General features: G+C 44.1%; 1 protein-coding gene across 1 annotated transcript; it reads left to right on the top strand.

The window, feature by feature from the left end:
• The first annotated feature begins 2129 nt into the window (after positions 1 to 2129).
• On the top strand, positions 2130 to 8459 carry LOC123092218 (uncharacterized). Its single transcript, XM_044513920.1, has 7 exons — positions 2130 to 2689; positions 6278 to 6358; positions 6506 to 6580; positions 7214 to 7258; positions 7369 to 7458; positions 7545 to 7646; positions 7772 to 8459. Exons 1-7 carry the CDS (start codon positions 2261 to 2263, stop codon positions 7952 to 7954), a joined length of 1005 nt encoding a protein of 334 aa, XP_044369855.1. The 5' UTR covers positions 2130 to 2260; the 3' UTR covers positions 7955 to 8459.
• Positions 8460 to 12091: the final 3632 nt, after the last annotated feature.

Below are 12091 nucleotides of genomic sequence, written 5' to 3'. Positions count from 1 at the left end.
GACACGGGACGGAGTCTTCAATCTTGTATCTTCATAGTCCGGGAGTCCGGCCAAAGGTCTTAGTCCGGCCATCCGGACACCCCCTAATCCAGGACTCCCTCAAGGAGCATTCTTGTTACTCAAAGCATGTAAAGGAGCGGCAATTGTGCTAAAGTCTTTCACAAAGCGACGATAAAAGCCTGCAAGACCAAGAAAGCTACGCACTTGTTGCAAATTGGTGGGTTGGGGCCAAGTATTAATAGCTTCAATTTTAGATTCATTAACATGGACACCCTTGGAAGAAACGACAAAACCCAAGAAAACTAGCTTGTCAACACCAAACGTGCACTTTTTCATGTTGGCATAAAGACGTTCCTTGCGAAGCGTTTGCAAAACAACCCTAACATGATTAAGATGCTCTTTCATGGATTTGCTAAACACAAGAATATCATCAAAGTAAACCACAACAAACACTCAAATATAAGACCGAAGCACAAAATGCATAAGACGCATGAAATTTCCGGGAGCTTCCAATAAACCCATAGGCATAACCAACCACTCGTACAAGCCAAATTTGGTTTTGAATGCAGTTTTCCATTCATCACCCTCTTGTATGCGGATTTGATAATAGCCACTTTTAAGATCAATTTTCGAGAAAAAGGCGGCACCGCTAAGTTCATCAAGCATATCATCTAAGTGGGGAATGGGATGCCTATAACGAATGGTAATAGCATTGATGGGTCTATAATCGGAACACATGCGATAACTTCCATCTTGCTTAGGGATAAGTATAATCAGAACGGCACAAGGGCTTAGGCTTTCACGTACATGACCGTTGTCGATTAGTTGTTGAACTTGCCGTTGGATCTCCTTTGTTTCTTCTGGGTTGACGTGGTATGGAGCTTTGTTTGGTAAGGGTGCTCCGGGGATGAGGTCGATTCGATGTTCAATGCCTCGTAGAGGAGGTAGACCCGGAGGTAGCTCATTGGGGAAAACATCTTGGAATTCCTGCAAAAGAGATTGAAACACTAAAGGTAGCTCGTGAGAGGTGTTATCCTTGCACACAAGGACAAAGTGCATAACACTCGATGTGTTCTCACACACTTATCTCATCTCACTTTCTGTGGCAAATAGGACTAGGTTTTTCTCTCTAGGCGAAGAGGCGCTCAAGTTTGGCTTGTGGCTCTCACTCACTTTTTGGTGGATCATTTTCTCACTCTTCTCTCCACGATGGGTGGCTTGCTTGTCGGCTATCACTTGACTAGGAGACATAGGTCGTAGCACATACTCCTTCACTTCATCTTGAAGCTATAGTGATTGGTACGCCCGTTGTGGATGACACCACGGTCGAATTGCCATGGTCGACCAAGAAGGAGGTGGCAAACGGACATCGGGACGACGTCACACTCCAAAGTGTCCTCATATGCACCAATTTTGAAGGAGACTTGGACCGTATGCTCAACTCGTATAGTGCCGGAGTCACTTAGCCATTGGACTTTGTAGGGGTGCGGGTGCTTCATCTTGACCAATTGAAGCTTGGAGCATAGCTCTTCACTTGCCAAGTTGTGGCAACTACCTCCATCGATGATGACCTTGACGGACCTTCCACTGATGCTGGCCTTTGTGTGGAAGATGTGGCATCGTTGGTCTTCTTCTTGTTGATGTTGAAAAGTCAAAACTTTGGAGACAACGAGAGCGGGACTCAAATCCTCATCACAAAAGACTTGATCATCTTCATCCTCATTCACGCGCCGGTGCATGGCCACCTACTCAAGGGCTTCCATCTCCTCGTCACTCATGGAGTCATAGGCTCCATCATCGTTGAGGACCATGGTGTGCTTGTTTGTGCATTCATAGGACTTGTGGCCTCGGCCGCCGTAAGTGAAACACTGGAAGTCGGCGATCTTTTTGCTGGAATGATTGAGGCCATTCAAGAAGCGTGCCACAGTTTGCTCATCATCTTCTGTGACATTGGATCGAATCATGGCTATCTTCATTTTCTTGTAGTATTCTTCAACACTCTTTTGTTCCTTGCTTGAGGAGTTGAAGTTTTTTGAACAGATCGCGGTTGTAGTATGTGGACACAAAACGTGCTCGCATGACTTCCCATCAACGCAATCCTACTAGAGCCTTACTAGAGATGCTCTTACGAGGGCCGGCGGGATCAGCCACGCCTCTCGCATGGTAGACGCTACTTCTGTGGTTCCAATCAACGCAATCCTCTATCCGATCGCCTCCGAGTTCGAACTCCCCACTTCCTGGCCAATCAATCGTTCCAACGATGCGCTCCTGCGCGCCCCTCCCCAACCCACCCTTCAAACCCGCGCCCGCGCCCCATCCAAACCTAAACCCAAATCCCAACGCCGCCTCCGCGCACAGACCAACACTGCTCCGCTGCGCCCTCGTCGCGCGCGCGGCCGCAAGGGACGATCCGCCGCCGGCGCCGTCCAGCTTCGACTTCCTGGCGCTGAAGCGGGAGCTCGAGGAGCAGGAGGATGCGGTGGTCCCTGTGGATGCGACAGAGGGAGGAGGAGACGAGGTTGTTAACGAGGAAGATGGCGAGAGGGAGCCGGAGAGGATTGTTAGCGGCGGGAGGAGGACGGGGAGGCAAATGGCGAGGCGGTCGGGGCTGCTAGCGAAGCAGGTGATCAGCGTCAGCTCAGCTCGGAGCCTTGGGTTTGTGTCTCAGCTGTGGGTCGACGCCTCGTCGGTACGGGCTCCTCCTCCCTGCACCTGTTTTCGGTTGGCCAAGCTATCTGATGTGACTTTGGCCAGTTCATGAGTGGCGATTGCAAATTACGGTTCACATCCTTGTGTTTGTTTGTTACTGTAGTTGTTCCCGCGTTCTATATGAGTGGCACGATCTACTGTCACGACAATGCCTTCCTTGGTTATCTATCAACTATCATCACGACTAACAAAATTTTGTTGTTCTGCTCGGTCTTAAGTCATACTACCTGTGATATGTTTAGTGTAAAGTGCAATGTGTATTGCGTTAATGTTCTAGCGTAATTGGCAGATCTGGCTTGTCATTTCTTCTTCCATTGGCACACATTTCCTAGCTGTCAAGGGGGCCTTTCCTCCACAAAGTTTGGCTCATGTATCAGATCAACGAACTGTGGATGCTTTCCAGTGAACTGTGACATATAGAGGGTCAGCTACATCCTTGCTTAGGCAATATTGAGTAATTTTAAGGGTCCATTTAGTATTATGACTAACGAGCACTAAAAGATTGATCAGGAAACAGGGGCATTCACCCACCTTTTGGTTTGGACACCAAATCATCATGAAGTTTCCAAACTATTTGATAACGTAGCCTCTAGAGTGTTCTAGCCTTTAAATTTTCAACTTCCAATTAAAAGTGGGTCACGCTAACTGCCACACATGTGGCAGGAAGGGAGACGCACCACACGTCTCTAAGGGCATGTAGAATGGTGGCATATGGATACATATGCCCCATGACAAAAAGTAATTTGAGGCACCTACATTTATTTCTTCTCCCCGATGCAAGCTACCACTAGTGGGCCTCATTAAGAAATAGAAAATAAAGACTTTAGTACACATGCATCTCTACTTTTCACTTCAACCTTTTCAGCTTTTGTTACTGGACCACACTTTTTCTCTTCAAGCACCCGCCTCCTAGAGAGGATCCCGCTTCCCTATCCGAACCTACTTTACGTCATATCTGATCCTACGTGGCATGCGAGGCATCACCTTGAGGCTATGCATTGTACATGACCTAATGTAAATAGATTGCCACGTCATCGCATGCATGCATGCAGGAATCTTTTTGGATTTTCAGTTTTTAAAATGTTTTATCTCTTAAACGAAAAATCCGATTGAAAATCCGTTTTCACCATTAAATCCCTCACGATGAGATCTTCGAAACTAGATCCCATGTTGATATGTTTTGATGAAAAATTTTTTGGATTAAAAGTTGCCTTGTCTATTGCATATGAATTGCCATGATGTTTACACTGAAGTTGTCATGATATGTTTCAGCTATTTTCTTCTACATTTAAAAGTAAATTTTGACATTTATAAAATGGGGAATTAAGAAACTAGACTTGCCATGAACCATAAACTAAAATTGCCATGATGCATGCACGTAAAATTGCCATGGTTCATACAAAAAAAAATTTCATGATCAAAGTACTGGAGTTGCCATCATCAAAATACTAAGATTGCCATGATCTACAAACTAAAATTGCCACATGGCAACTTTAGTTTAAGCCCTATGGCAACTGCAGTGTAAACATCGTGGCAACTTCTGGCAAAAAAAAATTCGTCGAAACATATTAACATGGGGTCTAGTTTTGAAGATCTCATCGAGACGGATTTAATGGTGAAAACGGATTTTTAGTTCGCTTTTTTATTTAGGAGATACAACATTTTTAAGCCGAAAACCAAAAAAAATTCTGTTGATGTCATCTATTCATACGTGGCAAAATGAGTGGTGATGGAGGCGTGTGGGCGATGTGCAAACGCCCACACGTGTGGGAGTTAACATTTCCGTTAAAAGATTGTCAAAAGAAACAAAAACGACAAGTTTGTTGTGAAAAGTAGTATTTGTCTTCTTTTCATTTATGACTTGTCAGATTCTTCTCATTCTGTTACTCCTAAAATTTTGTACTTGGGTGTAGTGAATTGAGAAGTACACAATGGTTTTTCTTCCTGATGGTTTAGTGCCTGAACCCGTGAACTAAAATGCAAGTGCATGGGATATGATGACATGTTGCTATGGATATAAGACGAATGGATGAATAAAGATATTGTTCAAATAATGTATGTCTTGGTGCAAGTTCTGATGTGGTTTTCAAATCTCCCTGTGGCCAGCCGCACTAGGAGGGGAAGGGGACTGGAGGGTGATAGGTTGTGCTTGACCGGCTATGCTAGGTGAGGGGGAGGCAAGAAATGGATAACACCAGTTGTGAAAGCGGTTACGCAGAAGGGCTTTTTGTTCGGATTTTAGCCTAGGGTGTCAAAGAAAGCTTCACCATTCATCTTCTCTTATACTCCATTTTTCTACCAGAATTCACAAGTCACAACCCAACTAAGCTCAGTTCATCTAAGATTCCCGCGTACACATATGTTTTTGCTTGATTAAAGGAAGTTTCCCAGCTTATCATAGTAACCGGGAAACACTTTCTTTTTTCAATTGACTTCTTAAGGCACAGTGAACCAGGAGTGTCCTGGTGCCAACCTATCCGTACGAGAAAAATGAAGATGGATAAAATTAAGAATGCATCCTCTTCATCTTCCTCAGCCAGCGAAGCTCAGCTTACTTGTCATCAGTATCAATCATCAATATTACCTGTATTTTCTGGCAATATCCTCGCTGATGAATCCAAATAGCCCTCCCTTTATGATTTGCACCTTCATCAGATAAATAGCCCACAAGTAACTGAAGTAACTTTACGAGTATATTATTTGGTGTTGTTAAAGAGGTCACGGGTTCAAGTCCTGGAAACAGCCTCTTGCAGAAATGTAGGGAAAGGCTGCGTACAATAGACCCAAAGTGGTCGGACCCTTCCCCAGACCCTGCGCAAGCGGGAGCTACATGCACTGGGGCTGCCCTTTTATCACATTATTGCTCCAAGTAAACAACCTGTGATAACGCTGCCATGAGGACACACCTGACCTTGTGGGCCCCATCCTAGTTTACAGTCATAGATCAAATCTGGTATTGGATCTAGTTTACTGTCATAGACCACGCTCCACCTTCCTCTTATTTTTTTGAAGAAATCCTCTTATGTTTTGATACGAACCTTCCTCTTCTTAGGATTCACACATTTAAACAATACATTTCCCTAGTAGCAAAATACTGTGGTCAATTGCCACAGTTGAACAATCTTTTTTCTGAGTCAGCCATTAGCTAGCTAAACACATGTGCTTTGCCAAAGATGGAAATATATAACTGATCATGTTAAGTTATTGTCGCCACCACATTTTCCTCTATGCTGTCCCGGCCATCTGAGTTCCTCCCAGAGCAGCTTAGGTACATTGTGCTCCGCGTCATGCTTAATTTCCATTAGAGACTTTTCTTGAGGTGGTTTAGTTGGTTTGTGGAAAAACTTCATTGTATTTACAGTTACTTTTTATATTTTTGTTAGATGTTTCCAAGGAGTGTTGGAAATAGAGGTGGGAAGCATGGATGAACTGCGCCTCAGCAATTAGTGCTCATAAGATAGGAAAGATGACGTAACTATTTAGGAAGTGTTATGTTTCGTGGTAATAATCATTTTGTAAGATCAACGCTACTTTTTCTTGATTTTGTTCTATTTCAATTTTTCTCCAGTGGGTTATTGCATTGGTTGAAGTGAGGCCAAGCTTGCTTTCAGGAGATGCGGACAAATTCCTTTTTGAGGATATATATCAGGTTGAATATTCGACAATGCTCGATTTATGTTTCAATGCACCCTTTATTCTTGTTATCCACCTTGACATAGCGAAGTATATATTTTTATTAATAGTGCAGCAGAAACTTCTGTAATAATGATATGCAAGGTACTGATTGCTTTTGTAGGTTGGAGATGTTGTTCTTGTTGAGGATGAATCTGTGGTTGAGAACGAATTTAAGCTAGTTGGGCTGCATGGATTGGTATGTTACCTTTATAAATTCAAAAAGGTCTTATTTTCTGATTTTATTACATATTTATAGCTTAGGACATCAGCCTTAAAATTTAAAGTGCTACTCCCTCCAATCCAATTGACGCAGCTTTAGTACAAATTTGTACTAAAGTTGCATCAATCAATTTGAATCAGAGGGAGTAGGTTGTTTTGTATGCCATTTTACAATTTGTAAGCCCGTTCCCTTGCATTCTTCCTGCTATACCCCCATTTACCATTACTCTCATGGATAAATGGGTGTACTTTTTTAGATGAAATAAATGGATGTACTTCCCAATGTTTCTCATTGGAGAGTGAACACAGGATTTTAGAGAATAACAGGAGCGCCTAGGAGTAAGACAAGTGAATTTAAACTATAATCCTTAATTCTTGTGCCCATGGCTAAAGTAACCTGCATGTGTGGACCAGCGCGGGGAGAGTACGAGCTAAACTCTACGCAATACTATCTTATATAATGTTCATTGAAAGGGAACATTCTTCGTTCCATATCTTTTGGAACTCCTCTTGGCGCAGTCTTATCTGAAAAATAAAAGAACATCGATCTCAAGTTCTTGGCCATATCAGAACCAGCAGTACTTACCGTTGTGCAATATTATATTTTAAGGTTGGCTACAATGTCGTAACTTTCAGGCGGCGCAATGTTGGTAAGGTGAGTTTATCTGGTCTTTAATAGGTAATCTGAGTGAATTTCATCTCCCATTTGCATTCGAAGAGTTTACTCAATTTTGATGTTTTTAAGCTACACTTCTAATTCTTTAGGTGCGCGGCTTCACTTTTAACATTAACTCAGGTGTTGTGGAGTCTCTTGAGCTTGATTCATTTGGGCTTACTATTGTCCCTGCTAGTCTGGTAATTTGGTTGAACACTTACCTGCCATCTTATAGGCCATGTAAATCCTTTGAATCTGTCTCAGTATGCAACTTATTTCCTTGCAGGTAAGCACATACTGTTTATTTGTGGAAGATGTGCTTGATATAGTTTGTGATACGATCGTAGTGCATGAAGATGCAATCTCTCGTGTTCAACGGTTAACACAGGTAAGCATTACTGATTGTTTCTGATAAAACAAGTATTGGACTTAAAACTACCAATTGCCTGGAGATAAAATCATAATCGAAGCAACAACCTTGTTGAGTGAAAAATATTCTTAACTGAATGGTAGGGCATGTGGGGCACCCAAAATATGCAAGGACCTGGCGATCAGATAGGCGAGTACAACAGATATGGCAGGCGAAGAGCTAGGTCAGTTAAGAGACAAAATAGTCAGGGTAAGCCCATGGGCCGAAAGCTCCATAGGAAAACGCGGGATCCGGAAGGTGAGTGGGAACTGCCAATGGAGTATTGACACACGCACACGCAACACTAGCTCTCTTCCCGTCCTCAGAAAAGAAGTGCTGTCCCGCTGTTCTAGTTAGTGCTCAGCTACAACAGGGATATGTCAGGTTTTGTACTAGTACATTATTGGAAGATGACGAATAGGAAAGGAAATAGTTTGGCCATCTTGGGCGTGCTTTGGCTTGGTGGGTTAGTGAAAAGAGAAAATGTCTGCCGACCTCCGAAGTCCTAATTCTGGTACAAAATGACTCATTTGTGGCGAGCAGAGCCCTGGGCCCTGGTGAGTTCATTCTCATGTAATGATGAAGCTTCTTTTGACTTCACTGACACTGAATGACTGAATGCGTGTAATCATGTAGTAGTGATGTACTACCACTAGTCAGGAGACTGGACTAGTACTGCTAGATTAGTACTCTAGCTTTAGCCAGAAGGTCAAGATTCCTGCTATATATTTGTACAAAAGGAAAAACAGTTTGGTTTCTGAAAGGGAGGTATGTGGCTACTTGAACCACTGATATGATTTTTCTCTTTTCTGTCTCTAAACTAGTGAGGCTGCGAGGTTGACCGACTCACCTGTAGGCTGTAGCATGTTGCGTAGTGACGGCCGACCTGGAGTGCAATTTTAGCATCCGGCGACCTACCCAGTACGTATCTGCGTGTGCGTGTCCCTACGAGCACGTACTTTTTTTCTTTCCATTCTCGGGACTGGATCGATGCATTGCATGACAGCGTTGACACATTTATCGGCACCAGTCTCTGCTGGCCATATTTATGGTTCTGACATCCGCAACAGCTTAACCCATCAGAGCAAGTATAATAGAGATGAGTCAGCAGGCTATATGGAATAAACTAGTATATTTTTGCTTAGTTGGAGGAAAAAAAAAGGAGAGAGAAGGTAAGCGGGCTCTTCGTGAAGAGCCAGCTCTAGCACGTGCTTCTAGGCATTTTGTGAGAATGAAAGGTGGGCCATATAATGAAAAAGTAGTACACTCTTTTGATCTACTATTATACATGTTGGCTATAAGATGAGTTGTAAATGACATGGCATTGGCTTATAGCCAGCAGCTGGCTATACTATTAACCATGCTCTCAAAGATCACTCATCATCACTGCTGCTCGAGCCGTTCGCTGGATCCATGGCGGTTTTCGCGGATCCATGGAATTACTCGCCTCGTACCAGTGGGCTCTATCGAAGGTAGAAAGAGCTGCTGCGCACGGCGTCTCGTGTGGCACTCTTTGTGCCATCTCGCTTTTAAATCTTCCGTCGAGTTGCGTTTTTTTTGTTTTTAGAATGTAGAGAGAATATTTGGTGCAACTCATTGTATTCCATGAAGTAGGTTACACTAGCAAAAGAGCCCGTGCGTTGCAACGGGAGAGAAAACATAACACACACTCTTAACCCAACAATAATCACTCAAGACCACAATAGGTCCATTTCCTTTATTTTTGCGAGGCATCATATTTGTGTTGCCGCGTATCCTCCTTCTTACCCTCGCCGGCGATGTCCTCGGTGTTTACACAAAAAAAACGTGTTTGAATATGTTTAGTCCTAAGGTGTCTCTCTCTCCTCCCTCTCCCTCTCTCTCTCTCTCTCTCTCTCTCTCTCTCGCTTTCTCTCACTCTCGCGATGAGAAATCTGTTGTTTTCCCCTGCGACATTTTTCAGAGGTATGCATGTGTAGTTATCGATGTTTTCTTTTCTTTATATTGTTATAGTGGGGGTGCTTATTTGCAATCCGGGTCGCCGCCGGTACGAAAGGAAAACGTATTTTACACTATAAATTATAAGTTTGCTCCCAAAATGATATTTTAAAATATTTAACATGTAAAATTAACATCATATTTAGACTCCAGATATTTTTCTAATAAAATTTCATGTATAATATGTTAAAATCGAAGTTACGGTTTAAAAGATACAGATAATTTAGAAAATCATTTGTTTGACTTAAATATATTCCAAAACAATATTTAAAAATACTTAACAGGTGAAAAAAATCCCATATTCATATTCTACAATTTTTTCTAATCAAATTTCATATATAACATATTCAAATCGGAGTTACGGTTTAAAAGATATGGATGATTTAAGAAAACACTGTTTGACTTAAATAAGATCCGCGGATGAATTACCTAAAACATTATGGGGGTTTTTGAAAAATGTAAAATAACGGTTCGGGTGTGACTTAAATCCGGACTGCGGGTTGATTCCAACAAAACATAGGGACTTTTGTGTAAAATATGAAAAAATGATTCATTTTAACTTAAAACTGGACTACGGGTTGAATTCTCTGAAATAGAGGGACTTTTCTGAAAAATGCCATGACGGACGAAAGCAACCCAATTTTCTTTATTATTAGGTAAAGATTATATACACTGGATGTCTTGCGTGAGAAGGTAACTAATCCTACCATATCTCTAGGAGTTAGCTATACAAGGCTAGAGAAGATAAGACTAGAGATACAAGATATGTCACGTTCAACACCCCCCGCACTCGAAGCGTCGGCGTCGGCGATGCAAAGACTGGAACGAAACTCCTGGAATGCAGTTGGAAGCCCCTTGGTCATAATGTCGGCAAACTGCTGGGTGATCGGTACATGAAGAACACGAAGCTGACCCAACTATACCTTCTCGCGGACGAAGTGAACATCAAGTTCAATATGCTTGGTGCGCTTGTGCTGCACCGGGTTGGCCGCGAGATAGGTGGCCGAAACATTATCACAGTAAACCACCGTGGCTTTCGGGATGGAAACCCGAAGTTCGCCAAGTAACTGACGGAGCCAGCATGTCTCGGCAACAACATTGGCGACGGCACGATACTCGGCCTCGGCACTCGAGCGGGAGACGGTGGGCTGCCGCTTGGAGGACCAAGAGATGAGAGAGTCACCGAAGAAGACACAATATCCCGATGTGGACCGTCGAGTGTCAGGACAGGCAGCCCAATCCGCATCAGTGTAAGCGAGCAGCTTGGTGGAGGCAGAAGCACGAAGATGAAGACCGAAGGTCGGTGTGCCACGAATATACCGAAGAATGCGCTTGACCAAGGACCAGTGAACATCACGAGGCGAGTGCATATGCAAGCAAACTCGCTGGACCGCAAACTGAATCTCTGGTCTGGTGAGCGTGAGGTACTAAAGAGCACCAACAATACTGCAGTAGAGAGCGGCATCGGTAGCAGGTTGCCCAGCAGTGGCAGAAAGCTTCGGCTTGGCCTCGGCAGGGGTGGCGGCAGGCTTGCAGTCGGTCATACCAGCACGATCCAGGAGATCGAGAACATACTATCCTTGATGGAGAAAAAATCTGGAGGCATCATGTCGCACATTAATGCCGAGGAAGAAGTGCAATGCGCCCAAGTCCTTCAGCCGAAACTCAGAACCAAGACGACCGATGATGTCGCGAAGTATGTCCGCGCGAGAGGCGGTGATGACAATATCGTCAACATACAAGAGAAGCATGGCGACATGATCAGCTCGATGAAGCACAAATAGCGACGTGTCCGAGGTGGTGCTGCGAAACCCAAGAGCAGTGAGGAATGCTGCAATGCGGTGATACCAAGCACGAGGCTCCTACTTCAGACCATAGAGAGACCGTGAGAGCAAGCAGACATCATCAGGCCGAGTGGGATCAACAAAACCAGTGGGCTGCTGACATAGAACATGCTCCTGGAGATGACCATAAAGAAAAGCGTTGTTGATGTCGAGCTGATGAATAGGCCAATGACGAGATGCAGCGAGCTGAAGGACAACACGAATCGTGGCGGGTTTGACAACCGGAGAAAAGGTCTCCAAGAAATCAACGCCGACACGTTGTGCAAAGCCACGAACAACCCAACGGGCCTTGTACCTGTCCAAAGAGCCATCCGGAAGAAACTTATGCCGAAATACCCACTTGCCAGTAATGATGTTAGCTCCAGGGGGACGGGGAACCAGCGTCCAAGTCCGGTTGGCGAGGAGAGCATCATAGTCAGAGCGCATGGCGGCAAGCCAATGCGGATCACTCAACGCAGAGCGCACCGAGCGCGGTACGGGTGAGACGACCGTGACACTGAGGTTATGATAGCGAGGGTTCGGTTGCCGGATCCCGTCCTTGGCACGTGTCACCATAGAATGATAAGGCGATGGAGGCGGTGGCTGAGCCCGCCGTCGAGGAGG

Source organism: Triticum aestivum, chromosome 4B (genome assembly GCF_018294505.1).
Source record: "Triticum aestivum cultivar Chinese Spring chromosome 4B, IWGSC CS RefSeq v2.1, whole genome shotgun sequence".
NCBI classification, from domain to species: Eukaryota; Viridiplantae; Streptophyta; class Magnoliopsida; order Poales; family Poaceae; genus Triticum; species Triticum aestivum.
Note: the sequence above shows the minus strand (reverse complement) of the source record. Positions and strands in the feature narration are given on the sequence as shown.